This window comes from Amblyomma maculatum, chromosome 1 (assembly GCF_055883805.1).
Source record: "Amblyomma maculatum isolate TAMU_Amacu chromosome 1, ASM5588380v1, whole genome shotgun sequence".
NCBI classification, from domain to species: Eukaryota; Metazoa; Arthropoda; class Arachnida; order Ixodida; family Ixodidae; genus Amblyomma; species Amblyomma maculatum.
In genome coordinates this window covers 261,347,751-261,365,973 of record NC_139344.1, presented here as the reverse complement: position 1 = coordinate 261,365,973, position 18,223 = coordinate 261,347,751, and the positions used below count along the sequence as shown (strand labels likewise).

The 18,223-nt window shown below is 45.2% G+C and overlaps 1 protein-coding gene across 2 annotated transcripts; it reads left to right on the top strand.

Moving 5' to 3' along the window:
* The first annotated feature begins 8 nt into the window (after positions 1 to 8).
* On the top strand, positions 9 to 17,725 carry LOC146206377 (uncharacterized). Of its 2 annotated transcripts, none has more exons than XM_084591046.1 (4): positions 9 to 376; positions 726 to 830; positions 2,750 to 2,861; positions 15,579 to 17,725. In XM_084591046.1, exon 4 carries the CDS (start codon positions 15,705 to 15,707, stop codon positions 16,896 to 16,898), a length of 1,194 nt encoding a protein of 397 aa, XP_084447172.1. In that variant the 5' UTR covers positions 9 to 376; positions 726 to 830; positions 2,750 to 2,861; positions 15,579 to 15,704; the 3' UTR covers positions 16,899 to 17,725. The 2 variants fall into 2 exon arrangements, 1 of the variants encoding a protein (XP_084447172.1); XR_014704432.1 differs by lacking the exon at positions 15,579 to 17,725 and adding an exon at positions 5,211 to 9,091 and having other exon boundaries at positions 218 to 376.
* The last annotated feature ends 498 nt before the right edge of the window (positions 17,726 to 18,223 follow it).

The window sequence follows — 18,223 nt, the reverse complement described above, 5'->3', positions numbered from 1 at the left end:
TGTCCTCAGGAAGCGTGGCACCCCCAGACCTGCCGGTCGCCACCGCGCGATCTTGATAAGCTGCGCATGCGCGAAAAGAAAGAAGGTAGGCGAGGAGGATTTGTTTGTAGTCTGGCGGATGTGACGTAATAAATTGCCAATTGTTGTTTTTTGCTTGCGTGCACTCTCGAACCCAGACGCTTTTTTTTTATCGCCGCCTCTGCAGCCGCAGGCAGGTGCCTTTTTTTTTTTTTTCTCCCTTTTCAATTTTGGCGCGCAGTGGTACAAGCAAGCGGGAGGCTTGTTCGCGCCGCGTTGTTTCAGAATGACCGGACTGGAATGGATTCTGCAAATTAGATTGGGTGGCACGCATCCCTGCTGCTTTCTCCAAACTTTCGTGAGTACTGCGAAATACAGCGCAAAGCACATGTTGCATTCCGTACTTGCCTCGCCAACCTATTGCACCGCTGCCCTCTCGTTACAAATTGTTTGGAATTTTTTTTCTGCATCGACGCTCTATTGTTTAGCGATCTCAATTATTTTTTTGTAATCTTGCTATGAGTCTATTTATCAGTGACTTCAAGTGAAGTGTAGAGGAACTAAGGAGCCCTTTTTCGTGCGCTTAAAAGCAGTCCCGGCGGCTCGCACGAAAGGGCTTTCCTTTTGTAGTTCATTTTCGAATACGCCTCCGTTTGGCCCCGGCTAGACCTGTCCCAGCAAGAGCAACCATTTCTGTTTCCTTTCAGTATGTACCGAAATAATCTTGATGCACGGCGATTGTGAGATCTTGGCTTCGTCGCAGCTTCTGCTCATGGCCTCTCCCGATGGTATGCCTTGTGCCTCATGAAAAGGTGAGTAGCACTTGAGTGCACCCGCTTGTAAAAATATGTGCTGGCAAAAACCGGTTGCTCCATAAGGGTGCTGATATATGGAATCAACAGACTTTATTTATGAAGATAGTCCACAGCATGACTTTGATGTGGCCAGGGCATGAATTTCGATCAGCACCGCCACAGCCAAAGCAATAAAAAGCGGGGGAGTATCGAAATTAATGGTGGCCCAACAGCGAAAAAAATACAGAGACCAAGAAATAAACGAAACGAGACACACGAATAGCGCTGAACTTACAGCTGATTTTTTTTTATTGGGAAGAATCACATCATATATACGCACACAGAGAAACAGCGCACATGCGCAACGTCAACGACCTCAAGTTTTGGTAAAAAGAAAAAAAAGCATTTAAAAGCACGAGTGCATCGGCAGAACTGCTGCCCACTGTGCAGCATATTCATTTCCCGAGGAGATAATGTGACAAACGGCGTACTCACGCACCCTTTACTTTTTCTGATGTGAAAAGCTTCTCTAGTGCACTGGTAAGAATGAACATCACTGTCATCAAAAAATGACGTGCATTCGCACATGGGTCAGTGCTTCGCTAGGTTAGCTTCTTTCCTTTTCAGCGAATTAGCGTGCTCCATGAGCCGCACTTTAATGCATTGCACAGTCTGGCCTATGTAGGTAAGGCCACAGGACAGAGGGATTTGATATACTATGCCAGTCTTACAAGAAACATGTCTATTTTCATGATTTATGTTGCACACATTTCTTCTGCCCCCTCGTGCATTCTTTGAACCGCGGCTCCCACTCTTTCTAGTTTGTTAGGAGAAGGAAACAGAACGTTTACATTATGCTTGCTTCCTACTCTTTTAATTCGGTGCAACAGCGTGTGTACATATGGCATGACTACTACATACCTTTCTTCTTCCTTCCTCCGAACACCTTTCCCGCCCTCACATGCTTGAAGACAATTTTAGCGCGCAGAGGACTTTGGCTGCACTCGAGACGAGAACTGAGTTCAGGAAACCAGCTTCCCTGCATTTGTCCGCCTGAGTTAAAAGACTGGACATCATTTTATGATGACAAGATTTCTTCACTGCCATGCCTAAGCATCCCGTAACAATACTACTTTTTACGAGCTTTGAATGAAAGGACCTGTAATTCAGAAGGGGCTTTTCACTCCTAGGTGAATACTGCCAACAGACATGGTGGGGTTGGAAAGACAACTTTAAATCAAGAAATTGTAAGGCTGTTTCTTGGGGGACTTCATGCGTGAGCCTTAGTCCCGACCCATTACGTGCAAAAACATCAAGAACATTTGACACAAATTCAGGATTCACAGAGCTAGCTAGCACCAAAAAATCCTCCACGAAACGGAAAATGTGCATGCAACAACTGGCTAAATCATTCTCAACTTTCATAACCCTGCTTAGATAAATGTCGCTGAGGATGGGAGCTATCTTGGCACCTATGCACACACCAGATTTTTGCGTATAAAGTCGACCATCTCACTCAAAAAACAAACGTGTTACTCAGGTAGTAAGATAACATTTCCAAAAAGGATCCGGTTAAGGTTCCACACTCATTTTGGAACCAGCATTCATCATTGTCCTCCGTAATAAATTGCTGAACATACTGGATGAGTTGAGAGTGTGGAAGAGATTATACAAATCAACCACATCTACGCTAAAACCAGCACTGTATGCCAAGCTCTCATTTTGGAGCAAATCAGCAACTGCCTCAGAATTAGGAACGAGAAATGGATCCTTTACTCGAAGTGACGACAAATGTTTGCAAAGATAGTAGACACAACCAACTGCCATGAATTGCGGAATTCATACTTTCATTCATTATACTTTCTGTGTTGTAACAAAATCCTTCACATCTTACCTTTCCCAGGAGTGGGCATTTATTGCATTGTTCTGATTTCCAGGTCCTTCCCTGTCTTTGGTGCGTGTGCTGAAACAGGGATCCTTTGGAGGCAACCTGGGGCTTTCTTCTGTGCTTTTGATTCTGCCTTAGTTTCCATCGGATAGCTGTGGCTGGTACGTGTGGGCAAAGGCGTTTCATATTTGCAGACCAGCATATATATGGTGCAGTGCTTGTCAAGGCAATTTTTTTTGGTACAAAGTGTGATGCTGCTGCAGTTCCACAAAAAAAAAAAATGTTTTTACAATTTTTAGACAGCTTACCTTCAAGTTCTTCGATTTTGTAATGGTGTATATATGGTATGCTACCACTGTTTTTTTTTTTTTTTTTTTTCCTGTCATGCTAATGCATCAAGGATAATGCTAGGCTGTTATGGCTAGCATGATCTGCTAAGGTAAAGGTGCCGGTTTCATTCCACACCAACTGATACAGGTTGTGGGCTTGACCATCCTCAATTTCTTTTTAAAAAATCATAGCAAATTGTATTGCTATGAAGAATATTATCCCAGCTTGTTTTTGGCGAAAAAATATTTTCTGCCCGTGACCACCATCTTAAAGGAGTATAGACGCCAAATTTTGGTGGCATTTTTGTAAGACATTCCTGTATACGGATCGCCAAGTGGTTTTTGCCTACGACTGCTAAATAATTTTCAGTTCAATTTTCTTTTCTCGCCAATTTCGGTTTCAACAGCTGAGAGATGGCTGTGACATCACAATCAAGTTCAAGCCATGCACAGCATGAAAAAGCCGCAGTATAATCTCCAGCTCTTCGCGATTCCTGTTCTTGAGGCAGGCTGGCTTCAGCGTTGCAGTGAATTTAAACATCGCAGGATATCACAATTTTTTTTCACCCGTCACGTGACCTAGACTTAACTTTGGCGTCACAGCCATCACACAGCTTTTGAAACCGAAACGGATGAGGAAAGAAATTCAATGATAAATTGTTTAGCGGTCATAGGTGGATATCACCTGGTGCGTACAGTAATACCTTGCACATCATTACAGCTAATTAAACACGAACCCAAAAATTAGGTGTCTATAGGTCTCCGCCATGTTTAAAACAAACAAAGCAATCAAAGTGGCGTGGCAGTCGTCTATGGCCCCAGAGCAGGCGGAAAGCACGGGAGCGGCACTGTGGTGCCACCCCACTGCTGTGGCCATACTTGCCAAGAGCGTGGTATTGTGATATGCAGGCACCTTTTTGGCAGATAAAATACCCACGCGCTGTGTGAGTACAAAAGCAATACTTGGAAAAACTTCACGTACACAGCATGCATCGCCTTGTCCTGCACACCGTACCAGACCAAGAGCGGGTTCAAAGCGCACGAGCGAAGTTGTTGCTGCCTTGAAAATGAGTAGCGTTGATTGATATCTATTTGCTATTTGCCCAGCACATTAGCCACAGAATGCATCGAGAATTGTAAAGCTTTGGGTGCATACAACAACTTTCAGTCGGGTAAGTGGAATGTGATTTTTCTCGCTCGTAAACAGCACACGCAAACCAGGTAGGAAGTATTCCGCTCAAAACATCATTGCATTCTCGGATGAATCTTCATACCGAGCATCAAATGAGCGTTGTTGGTAAGCATGGCAACAGTAGCAAGGGCACTGTGCCTTGGCACCGTACAGGTTTGCTTATCCTTGCATTATTCCTTTAAATCACCACGCTGCACGCCTATCTGTTCTGTTCGTGGGAGGTTATTGGCGTCAGCGTTTATAATTTCTTCATGGGTATTCAAGCTTTTAGCTTGCATTACAAGCTGCAGCGTCCACATGCTGGTTCCGTAGTTAGGGCTACCCAGTTCGGTCCCGGCCGCCATGACCACGTTTCTATGTAGGATAAACTCTGAATGCGACAGTGTGCCATGCAGTACGTAGTTGATGTAAAGATCCTCAAAATCTGAAACAGGGGCCCATATGTCACTCGGGACGCTCAACCCCACAACTCGCATTCAAAATTAGCTGCAGTGAATACCACTCAAACCCCTCGGTATAATAAAATTCATCTCCAATTGAGCAAATCAGTGGCTGTCAGCACACGCACATTTCATCACAAAATTTAAAATAATTTGAGGTGAACAAAGCTAATGTTAGCCATACAATATAACCACGGAGGAGTGCAATACTGATCGCATGCGCAGCAGCTCACTATGCACGTAATACATACAACTAGAAAGTGAAAAAAAAAATTTGCTTCAGGAATTGCTTACATTATAAACAGGTGTCTACGCATTAATATACTGGCTGCCTCGTCAACATTTTACGTGCACTCACAAAATACCATTACGCGTCATAAAGAAGGCCAAACTCGAGTTATTCATGGCCTTTGAGCCCATAACCGCTCTGGCGTAAAGGTGTCGGTATCCAGCCTTCGTGCCACACTGCGATGGCCCACTGTTTACGGCGACCTTCGCCCATAAGAAACCTGTGCAAGCTTACTAAACTTTGCGTTCTTTGCCTTCCAGCACATGCCACGGTGATGCAACTAGTCAGCATGGTGCTTTGTTTTTTATTTTTTTCGGCTGCAGCAAACCATCGCACAATCACAATAGGCGAAAGCAACTGAAGCATTGTTTTTCCTACCACGCGAAAGTCTGTAATTACGACAGCGCCACCGCATCTTCATGACGTAGCCAGAGTGAAGGTGGTCTATACTCCTTTAAGCTTGCAAGTAATAGCAAAACCTAGTCACACAGATAAATTTGTAAAAAAATTAACTTTTTGATGCATCACTATAAACAAAAATTTTCATATTAATAAAATGCATTGTTCTTTTGATGTGCAGGAAATAAACAAACTCTGCCTTATATTTGTTCAAATATAAATAATAAAATATGGTACAAAAAGCTGAAATTTTGAAATGTTTGTCAAATTTTATATTCTTATGGTCTAGGCACTAGACTAGAGTGCCTGGGTTCGAATCTGACTGCCGGCAGCTGCGTTTCGATGGATGCAAAGCGGAGAGGCATCTGTGTGCTGTGCGATGTCAATGCATGTTAAAGATCCCCAGGTGGTCAAAATTACTCCGTAGCCCTCCACTATGGGGCCTCTCTCTTTCCGCTTTCGCTCCCATCTTCCTTCCTTTGTAGCGTGATTCAGGTGTCCACGGGAAAACTTTTCCTTTTCTGTAAACCAATTATTACTATTATAGTACTCAATCTATTTCTCCAACTTTTTTAGAAGACAAAAAGCCTATAAAAGAGATCAAACAACTTAAGCTGCACCTGCAAAAACATTATAAAAGAGATCAAACAATGTAAGGTGCACCTGCAAAAGTATTCTAAATCAGAGAAAATTACCTTATTGAGGTTTGAGGTTTATTCCTCCGTCAGTTATGTAATGAAGTGGCCCTATTAAAGATATGAAAAATACTAGTTTGCACAGAGCCATTCATTGCCATTTAATACTGCAAGTTTAATCAGGGTGCTTTTAAGTGAGAAAATAATTTCTCAAGTTGAGCCTTTGCAGGCAACCACGGTGTTGCTCTGTGCCTGCTCATCGCAGCAGCCCACTTTCTGCTGGCTGCGAACTAGCAGTCCACTGCTTGAGTGCAATGGTGCTTTAGGCCTGGGCACTGTCAGCTTTAAATGTGCAAATTTTTTGCAGTTATATATGTGTATTGTAAAGAAGAAGTTCTGATTAAGCGGACAGATAGCCGAGAAGGAGGAAGAGGAAGTGCTTTTGCGGACCAGCTGACTCAAAAGTTAAGCCACCACCGCTCCGGTTCTTCTCGCTACCAGTGCCCGCTACCAGTGCCTGGATCCCCACTTAACACTTGGTGGAGGTGCGGGGTAATATATATATATATATTGCATGACACAGTACCATTCAATGGCATTTATTTTTTAGAGTTTAATCTAATTTGTGCTTTAAATGAAAAAAAAAAACATTTCCATTCAGCGATCGCTTTGAACCCTGGCGTAGCTCTGTGCTTGCTCTTCACTGCAATGGATGCTGGAGCTGACGTCAAGGAGACCTGTAACAACACCTTGTGGGGGTTCTCACGGGACTCGGGCTCTGTGCTCAGAACGGAACGCCCCGCCGCTAGCTCTGACCACATCCGTGGCAGGGAAGAACGAAACACTGAGGCAGAGCCACCGGGCTGGGCTGTTTATTGGGAGTGCCCAATTTTTATCCTTGGTCATAGCAGCATCCGCGGGCTCTGGCGTTGCGGCGTCGTCTCCCCCCGATGAGATGCTGTGCATCAATATTAGAGGGTAGGGGGAAGGAGGGGCCGCCCGGCACGCTACGCCAGGTCTCTCGCCCCTGCCCTCTCCGCCACTGCTTCAGGGGAAGGAGAGAGATGAGGTATCCCCGTGAGGCAGACAGAGCCGTGTCGTGCAAGCGTGGGTAATCTTAAATTCCCACACCCTCCTCCCTTAATCATGACCTCCACCTGGGTGCCGTTTTCCCCTTGGGAGTCGCATGGCTGGTCCTTCAGCAGGCCCATGTAATACAGGAATCAGGGCAGGGGTCGGGACTTGGGTTGTTGGGCTCTGCTCCTGGTGCCGCTGCCAAAGTGAGGCAGGCCACCCTCTATGCCGAACGGGCCCCGCATGCAGGCCGTACATCCGACTCGTTCTGTTGAAATCCCCGTCGCTGCAGTCACGAGGAAACACAAGGGGGCGAATTATCATGGCTCGCTTACCGGTCATGGGCCGCCAGTACGCCCGTGGTGCGCTGCTCGCCCACGGCTGCGCCGTCTTCCCGTAGGTCGTAAATCGGCATCAGACTCCATCCCGATAGGAGCTCCATACTGTTTTTGTTGAATGCCAGTCTCTGTGCTCGACCTCAAACCGAATATGGCACCTGCATTTGATAGCCCTCCTCGCAGCTGCGGGCAAAGAACAGTCTTCTTTGCAGCTTTTTGATCCGCATCTCAAATTACTTTGCGGGGAATTCTGATCCTTCTGCTGTACTACAGCTTCATTTAAATTTTTCTTTGTGTCCGTGGCCTTCAGCAGATTCCTTTATTGTCGAAGCTGGCAGTGCCCAAGCCTAAAGCAGCATTGTATTGAAGCAGTGGAGTGCTGGTTCTGTGTATATTTGCAGCCGGCAGGGTGTCCTGCAGTGAAGAGCATGTAAGGAATTTATGGCGTTGCAGCGGAACACCAGAACAAGAGGACCAGCGTGGCAGGCTTCTCGAACCGAGCAGCCTGTGCCGTGCTTGCTGGCTGTGAACGCCGATCTTAGCGCCTCCGCTTTACAGCGGCGCTGTGCGCTACAGGGCCCCCCGACCAAACGGAGCGGCGAAATGTACGCGCCAACGGGGCAGGGATGAGGGTGCCTCAGCGGCAGGCATGTCGACAGATAAGCCAGCAACTTCCGAGGGGAGCTCCTGGGGAGGTGTCTCCATATATTTGGGTTTAAGGCGATCCAGGGAGACTACCTCTCACGACCATCCAGCAGGATAGTCGCCGACTTTGTAGTCTTGTTGAGGACATGGTACGGGCCATCATAGGGGGGGCTAAGAGGTGCCTTTACAGTGTCTCGCCTTAGAAAAACATGCCTCGAGGACGCAAGATCTGGGTGCACAAAGATCTGACGGTCAGATGATAGAGGTGGGACTGGGTTTAGGTGTTGAATGCAGTCCCAAAGGCGTTAAAGGTACTGCAGGGGCTGGGACGAGGAAGCCGAAGGAACGAACAAGTCTCCGAGATGACTTCGGCCACCAAACAGCCAAGGTCGCGACGAAAAACGGTGCGTAGGCCAAGAAACACCATAGGAAGGTGACCAGCCCAGTGCTCACGATCTAGGCGAGCAATGAGGGCAGTCTTGAGCTGACGATGGAGCTTCTCAACCATGCCGTTAGCACAAGGATGGTATGCTGTGGTGCGGCAGTGTTTAGTGCCGAGCAGACTGGTAAGGGAAGTGAAGAGGATGCATTCAAACTAGCGGCCACGATCCGTGGTAACAGCCAAAGTAGGAAATCCATGCTGAATGAAGGCTTTGGCAACTGTTTGCGCAGTAATGTCCAGAGTGGGCACTGCTTCGAGCTAACGAGTGAAGCGGTCAGTCATCATCAGAATGTGCCGGCAGCCATTAGATGGAAGTGGTGGTCCAACCAAGTCAAGGTGAACGTGGTCAAAGCAACAACCAGATGGCAGGAAAGACTGGGGAGGAGTCTTTGTATAGTGAGTTATTTTGACGGACTGGCAATCAAAACACGAGCGGGCCCACTGGCGAACGTCTAATGTTTGGCCAGACGTACCGCTGGGTAATGAGGCACTATGTGGCTCTGATGCTGAGATGGCAGATGTCGTGAAGTGAATGGAAAATGGCAGGATGAAAGACCTCTGGGATGGATGGACGAGGTAGAGCTGATGACCCTAATCACAAAGAGCGCACTGTTATTAACCCCTTCACTGCCAAGTTTTTTTTTTTTTTTTGTGACTGCTCCTCACTTCCTTCCAGGTTCTTTTTTCATCTGTGTTACTTTCACCTGACTCAGAATTCGGTTTGGTTTGGTCAGGAATTCAGGAACTGTTGATTCAGAATTCATCAACATTTTCTGAATTCTTTCATCTATCATAGCATGGATGAACCTGGCACACTGACTCGCCATGACTCGCTGCTGAAGCAACAAAGCGACGTGGTGATGATAATGATGCAGGTCTAAAAATACCTAATCTATTTGTAGTTTAATATGAAGGCCCCGCCTTCTAAAGAATGGGTCCGCGAGTCAGGGCCTCGCCCGACTACTAGTCACAAATTCACATGAATTCCATTCTGCTCCAAAATACCAATTGGTGAAATATCAGAGAGGCCTTCACCCTGCAGTGGGTATAGTCTGGCTGATGATGATGATAAAAATGCCAGTTTATTTCCGGGTCAGCAGAGAAGCACTTTGCAAAAATACAACACTGCACGCTGCTGCAATGCGAAGCATGTGGTCGAGACTCGTGACAGGACAATGCTTTGCTACAAAAGTAAGGGGCCAGTGCTTTTACATGGCAAGACAAAACATAGTGGGGTGTAAAGATGGCCTATGTGACATGGCAAAAGGGGCTCCGAGCAGTACAAAATACATTGCTCCTCGTCTGGCTGCAACTCAAGAAAAAAACCCAGCTCAGGAGGCATCGCTTCCGTCTTCATCCTGGTATTGCTCTGCTCCACAGTCCATTACATCAGGATGCTTCGGGCTGCTCGCCAACAGCTAACAACGTGATCGCTCCCCAAGCAGGGCTCCTGCCAGACTCCCCCGATTCTTCCATTCTGTCCCTTTATCTACACTTTCTGCCGCGTCAAGCACAAGTCTCGCGCCGCGATAACCTTTGCACATGCACAGTTCAGCTGCCCCTCCACGTGCTCAGACAGAGAGAAAAGAGCACGTGCAGTTTAATTAAAAGACGAATTGAGGTGTTGGAGCCGCACATATATTTACGCTAAATGTTTTATGAATTTGTGAAGCCTCTTCGTAGACAATACGACTTGTCAGCAATATTTCTTTTTAGTGGCAGGGAGTTACGAGTATACTCAAGAGGAGAGATGAAATGCTGGTGTCACCGTTGGTGACAGATTTCTCAAGTGAAATGTATATGTCAGTATTGATTTTGCGAGTGCAGATCCCAAAAGTTATGCTGCTCGGCCATTAATTTCAGAGTGGCGGCAAACTGGCCATTTTAATGAGGTCATTGCAAGTCTGGTTCAACTGGTGGGAAGATTTTTTTTTAATTCAGTTTTTTATGTGATAAAGGAGCCCTTTGTTGCCATACGGTTTTTCTTTGTCCATAGCTCATCATCATTATCATCGTTAGCTGGACTATACCCACTGCAGAACGAAGGCTTCTCTCGTAATCCTTCAGTTAACCCGGTCTTGTGCTAGCTGCACCCACTTGACCCCTGAAAACTTACTAACCTCGTCCACCCACCTGACTTTCTGCCGCCCCCTGCCACGCTTGCCTTCACTTGGAATTCAATTTGTTGCTCTTAGCGACCATCGGTTATCCTCTCTTTGCAATACATGTCCTGCTTGTGACCATTTCTTCTTGATTTCGACTAGAATGTCATTATTTAGAGTTGATTTCTTGGACCCACTCTGCATACTTCCTATCTCTAGACTACACTTACCATTTTCCATTCCTCAGCTCTATGCATCTACTTCAACTTAAGTATAACCCCTTTAATTAGCCTTCACATCTGAGCCCCATAGATGAGTACTCGTAAGATGCAACTGTTGTTTACCGTTTTCCTGAGGTATACCGGTAAGCTGCTAGTCATGGCCTGCAAGAACTTGCCAAATGCGCTCCATCCTAGACTTGTTCTACAGGTTTTCCTTCTGAATTTAATCCTAGTGCCAGCGGAAATAATGTGAGCGCCAACTGATACGATCTGCGCACCGTGTAATTTAATTTTAGTGTCAAGCATTTAATAAAAGCGGCAGTGTATTTAATCCGAACACCAACTCGAATGATGACAGCGCCAAACAATTGACTCAGACTGCCAACGCAATTAATACAAGCGCCAGCGGATTTAATTCATATGTCGAAAATAAATGCGGTAGAGGGCTCTAAAGCACGAAGCATGAATTCCAGAAATAAATCGAAATTGAGATCACTTCGCAGACCATGCGACGCTTAAGCGTCACATCTGCTTGCTCTATTTTGCTTTGTTCTTGTATCTTGCAAAAACCAAGGACCACGTGCAGCTGAAAAACTGCAGTTTATGACACGCCTCTTGCAGCTTTTAGTTTAGACGCATGACAAGTGAATAAATATGACTGTCATCTTCTAATTGGCTGGTTAAGCACTGCTTATTATGGGTTGTCATATGCACTGAATCTGCATGCTGATGGCATTTCGGCCTTCACACAACAGCCTGCTGTTTTTGTGAAATGGCAACCGGTGCAGAAATGTATTTGTGTTTCTAATAATGATTCAACACTACTAGCAGAAAAGAAGGATTAGTGTAAAGCAGAGTTGGTTCAGGCGAGAAGACATGGAGCCAGAGAAACATATCTCATTTTACCGCTTTCTCAATTTTACACGGCCACTACCACGGAAAGAGAGAGCGCGTGCCGTTGCATTTAGTCTGGCTCTGACATGGCAAAGTGGCTGAAACTATGTACAGCAGAGCTTTTAACCCAAACAGCAGTGCTTAATTTGCCTGGGCTGTAATTGTAGCGGCGTAGGAGACTACAGGCTTGTAAAAGCACAGAAGCGGCCGTCTTTAAAATGCAGTTTTATTTTCTGGGAGACATTAGGTTTAAAACACTTGCATCAAGGCAATGTTTGTCATAATACTGATAAAGGCTATCCTATACGTTGACACTTTGCTGATTCGGCGCATTGTCTGAAAGATGATCTCAATTTTGATTTATTTCTGGAATTCATGTTTCGTGCTTTGGAGCCCTCTATTGCATTCATTTTCCACATATGGATTAAATTGGTTGGCACACGGATTAAATTTGCCAGCACTTGTATTAATTGCTTTGGCACTCAAATTAAATTAGTTGGCGCTGGCATTATTTGAGCTCGCGCTCGAAATAGATATGCTGGCGCTTTAATTAAATGCTTGGCACTCGAATTAAATTACATGGCACGCAGATTATATCAGTCAGTGCTCAGATTATTTGCACTAGCACTAGGATTAAATTCGGGGGGAAAACCTGTAGTTATCGCTCTTTCATGGTCCGGATCTGCGGTTGCTACCTGTCCTATGCAGACACATTTGCCAACAACATCCAGAGCTTTGTTACCTGCAGGGTGGAAGTACTGCTCCATTCACTCCGTTTGCTTTATTCTGCTCCAAACTGCTTTGCCTGCGCCATCCTGCCCCAAAACACAATATTGTTCCAAAACTCCAAAACTTGATGTTTTGCCATGATGTTTTGATGCCTTGGTATTTTGCCATAAAATTTAGCGAAACATGATTTTTGCTTAAAATTAATTGTATTTGGCCATTAATTGCGCCAGGTACAAGAAATGCGGTTCGATGCAATTTGGGTAGGTGACTGTGAGAAGTGCAGCAGGGCAGTGGCATGTTGTGCTATAGACCTTTTCACGAGCCTCGGCGAAACCGGTTTGACTGGGCTGTGGGGCGGCTTTGGGAGAGATAATTCTCAACTTTTCTTATGCTAGCAGCACAGCCCAGTATTCAATATGGCAGCGCCCACGACTACTTTTCGAAAAGGTCTATAGACCAGAACAAGGAGGGTAAATTGAACACTGCCATTTTGAGAGCGTTCTAGCACCATCTATAGTTGCCGCAGCGAAACTATGCCTCTGGATTGTCAAACGAGGCAGCCGTGGGTGTCTAGCTCTTGCGCTTTTATGTTTCTTTTTGAAGTTTTCACAACTGGTTGCTGATAAAATTGTCAAAAGTTAATTTCTGCCTCACAGCAAGACTATTCTTTACATCTTGCGAGGGCAGAGGCAAGTACTGTGTCCACAAGTGAAGTGAGTGGTTCCTATAAGCGCATGGTACCATTGCATGCAGGCTTGCTATGGCTGTGACTTTTCTGATTTGATTTGCACCCCCAAGTAATGTCCCATGTACCAGCAAAACCTTTGCAGTCTGCTATATGTTTTACCTTTGCGTGGTGACTGCAAAAAATCTGCCGCAGCCCACACCTCACAAAACAGACCGCATGCCGCTACTGCGAGCGAATGCTTCTCATTGGCGATGATTCCCCGGTGTCTCTTTTGTTTTTTTTTCCTTTCCAGCAGGGTTGAAGAATGAATCAGCAGCACATCAACCAAACAGGAGATATCAAGGTCTTATTTTTGTGACTGGTTGGCGTTGCTTATCATGGCTGTTAAAAAAAAAAAAGGCACTTCCTTGCTGAAATGCAAACGGAGACATCAGGTTTACTCGCACTTGTGGCATGCCACCTGTTTGTGCGGTGCGGACTGCAACAAATTTTTGCAGACACCACGCGAGGGTAAGAAATGTCGCAACCGTAGTATTTTTTGCATAGAAAGGTACCATGCACTTAACCGAACCACTCGCTCCACTTGTGGACGCTGTGCTTGCCTCTGCCATTGCGAGATGTGTAGAACAGCCTTGCCATGAGGCAGAAATGCAATTTTGACGATTTTGTGAGCAGCAAGTTGTGAAAACTTCAAAGAAACATAAAGGCGTTAGCGCTATGAATAGCCATGGCCACCTCGTTTGGTAGTGCAGAGCAGTCATTTCGCTGCAGCACCTCTAGGTAGCCTTATAGCGCCCTCAATTTACCCTCCGTATTCTGGTCTATAAGGGTCGTCATAGTTTAAACGATGGCAGCACACTAGTGGTGGAGGTACAATGCACATTGGCTGGGCCTAGCTAACATATATAAAATTTTAATAAACTAGAAAAGCGAGCATAAGAAATATTTTGATCTCAAGTTATTCTAAAACGAGTCACAAACGACTGGGAGGAATTAATTGCGAGAAAAATGTTTTGTGCGCATGACAGCAACTTCTCCCAGCCTTTTGAATCGCCGGTGGTGAGAGAAGTGAGGGCAAGGAGCGAAGCAATTGCCACAGACTACCACGAGCTGTTGAGGAAACTTTCTGGTTACAAAGAACTACACGAGTTGTTCCAACAGTTCTGCTGTGAAAATGAGTGTGTACTTCACTATAGAATCGTTGTTAACAAACCTGTCCAGTCTACATCAGACAAAAGCATACTTGAAGCATTATGGGGGTGATGCCAGGACGGTGTTAATTGCAAGAAATGCTTTCTAGGGTGTTGGAAAGGCATAGAAAGCCTGTTGCCGACGTGTAGCCCCAGTGTTATTTAAAAGAAAACATGAGTCACTGGGAGACAACCATGAAGTAAAGAAGCTTAAGGAAGAAAAGGCTACCCTTCAGTGCCATCTATCCTTCCTGAAGGTACTACTGAGCAGTGCCCAGGAATTTATCAGCACAGCTGTGGAATCAAAGTGGCGATGTGCAGCTTGTTTATTTTAATTCCAAGGTAGTGGTGGTGCTTGAGCGTGGACATGTCTAAAGCTGTCAAGTCAGAATTGGCAAAAGCTTTTAGTCAGCTGTGTTACTTTAAACATCTTTACATGTTGAGATATGCATGCATAGGTAGTACAGCATTGAATCTTGAATAAAAAGTAATCAAATGGATTTTTTTGTATATCAGAAAAAAAATTGTAGTTGTTAAAAGTGCTTGACCCTAGAAACATGTTTCAAAGCATAATTTGAGTGCTCCAAAGTGGCATTACCAGTGCTCCCTGAGCTGTTCCAAAATGCTCGAGCCTGCTTCCACCCCTGTACCTATTAAGGCGAAAGCCTTCAATGGCTCATACTGTTGCTGTTTGTTCGTCCGGTCAGACATAGCTATCAATCCTATGACGTCATCACCCAAAACCGAAAATAACATCATCAGGAAAATGAACTTCAGTAGAGTAAGTTGTTGGGCTAGTTGGTATTCTAGATTTAAGGACATAGTTTTCAGCGCAAAGGCACGTGGCCAAAGAAAAAAAAAAAAAAAGAAAGACTATAGGGACAAACACTGCGCTGTGTTCGTCCCTATAGTCTTCCTTCTTCTTCTTTCCTTTGGCCGCATGCCTTTGCGCTGAAAACTTTGTCCTTAAATCTAGAAAAATGAAAGTCCGATCTCCACCGGGAATCGAACCTCCATACCTCGGATCCCCTGCCGAGCGCGCCATGCGCCCTTTTTTTTTCTTTTTTTCTTTATTGCCGACTTGGACATTCAAAACAAGACGATGAACAATAAAACGTGCCAGCATACTTTTGCGTGACACAGCGGGTTAAAACTTTTTCAGTTTTACCAAACTGAAGCCATGCCCGGAATTGTGAAACAGATCATAATCGAGTGGGCACGTTGGCTGGCCGCCTGACAGCATGTCCAACCCGTTGCTTTTTTACATGCAGTTCTTCCTGTTTGGCACAACATCGGTCAGCGCATTGCAAGATTCAGCGTGCTTGGTCATCACAATACCAGCCACCTACGGAGTCTGCGCGTACGAGCCGCCGCACCATGACGATCGCTGGACGTCAATGCGTCCAGGCCCATCGACATCATCAAGAGCCTATATAAGAAGCCAGCCACCATCAACGTCTTCCAGTGGGCACGTTGGCTGGCCGCCTGACAGCATGTCCAACCCGTTGCTTTTTTACATGCAGTTCTTCCTGTTTGGCACAACATCGGTCAGCGCATTGCAAGATTCAGCGTGCTTGGTCATCACAATACCAGCCACCTACGGAGTCTGCGCGTACGAGCCGCCGCACCATGACGATCGCTGGACGTCAATGCGTCCAGGCCCATCGACATCATCAAGAGCCTATATAAGAAGCCAGCCACCATCAACGTCTTCCAGTGGGCACGTTGGCTGGCCGCCTGACAGCATGTCCAACCCGTTGCTTTTTTACATGCAGGTCAGTAACAAGTCTTCTACTGTTAAATCTAGCGATAGATGCTTCATCCAGCTGACGTGCCCACCAATCCTATGTACACTGTGCTTGGTTGTTCGTGATTTTGTGCTTTCGTTACTAATGCTTTCTGGAGATGTAGAGCCGAATCCTGGGCCCACTACTGAGGAAATGCTAGCCGAAATACTTAATGGGCAAAAGAAAATTGAAAAGAGGTTAGAAGAAATTGAAATGAAGCTAAAGGTGATTGAGGAGTCAGCATCGGCTGTTAAGGAAATTAGCAAAAAAGTCTCTGGTCTCGAAAAAACTGTCCGCAGCTTGCAAGACAAATTTATTGACCTAGAGGACCGTTCCCGGAGGAACAACCTTCTAGTTTTCGAGGTCAAAGAAAAAGATGAAGAAACTCAAGACGATTTGAAGGAAGCTGTGATTGAGGGCGTGTTTGAGAACACCCTTGGAGTGCAAGTGTCTTCGGTAGAGCGTATACATAGGATTGGGCGCAAACAAGGGACTCGACCACGCCCGGTAATAATTAAGCTCTTCGACCACCGCGAAAAAATGACCATTCTAAAGAATTGTTCCAAATTGAAGGATACAGCATTTTCAGTTTCGGAAGATTTTTCAGCACATACAAGGCTCAAAAGAAAGAAACTCTGGGATAGTACTTCGGAAATTAGAGCAGCTGGAGGGAAAGTGCAACTAGTGTACGACAAAATTAGAATTAACGGCGAACTGTTCCTTTGGGATAGTGCAAGTAACGGAAGGATTCCCACAAGCAGACTAACAGTAGAGGCACATAACCCACCGTCACCGCCCCAGTGAACCGAAACCCATGTCAAAAAGCCACTCCGTTGCCTCAACGTTAACGCACGCAGCATCATTAATAAATCAGATGACATTGAAAGTATTATTATGACGCACCAACCGCATATTCTTATAGTTACAGAAACTTGGCTTCACTCTGATATATCCGACGACGAAATAACACCACCAGGTTACGGAATTCACCGGAAAGATAGAAATTCGCGAGGCGGAGGGGTTGCAATTATTTACCAACAATCATTACTTGTCTCAAAATTACCTGATATACCTGCAATCGAGTGCGTCATCATTAAAGTACAATTCGATGAGCACAATTTAATTGTGGGTGGCTTTTATCGTCCACCTACACAAGAAAACTTTTTTTCTGAGCTAAACGAATTTCTTTGTTCCATTCAAAGCTATTCTTGCAATGTCCTCTTGGGTGGCGACTTCAATATGCCGTCAATAAACTGGAGTAGTGATTTTCCCGAACCCCTTACAAGCAAAGCTGAACCTTTTGTTGACCTCGTAATATTTCATGACTTGGCTCAGTTGGTAAAAGTGCCCACCAGAATTCAAAACGAGACAGCTTCAATTTTAGACCTATTTCTTGTAAGCAATGCAGTGCTCAACCGTAATCCCGAAGTACATATTTTTGATGGAATATCTGACCACAAAATGATATCTTTAACAGTTCAACTTCGCCGTACCACTGACATTGAAAGAAAAAAAAGTTTCGTTCCAAACTTTTCGCGCGCTGAAGACGTCGATATTTTAGACGCCATGGATAGGTCGCTGTCGGATTTTATCTCGCTTTCTGAATCAAGCACATGCTGCGTGAACGAGCTATGGTCTTTCTTTAAGAACCTACTCCTGAAATGCGTTAAGAACTTTGTTCCCACGAAACTAAGTATACAGCAGCGCAAACGTCCATGGATGACGAAGAAAATAGTACGGATAGGGCGGAAAGCTAAACGAATAAGAAAACAACACCGTCAGCGTCCAACAGAGATTAGCACCATTAAACTTTCTAACTTACGCCTCCAACTAAAAATGGCCATTAAAAATGCAAAGGAATACTACCAAAGTGTATCTTTGAAGAATTATCTGCTTTCCTCCCCTGCAAGGTTTTGGCGACACTTTTCTTCGAAAAAACAGCCCCTATCCAGTTTCTGCAAAGACTTTCAATCAGTTCTTTTGTTCGGTGTTTACGAATGATGACGGTCGAAAGCCAACCTTTAATCCTTCAATTGAGTGCCCACCCATTGATAATATCTCAGTGACTGAAGAAGGCATTTTATCCCTCTTCTACAATTTTTAGACAGCTTACCTTCAAGTTCTTCGAT

What these genes read in the sequence shown, in the direction of transcription:
- LOC146206377 (XM_084591046.1), top strand. Translation starts at nt 15,705, where the DNA reads ATGCGTCCAGGCCCATCGACATCATCAAGAGCCTATATAAGAAGCCAG.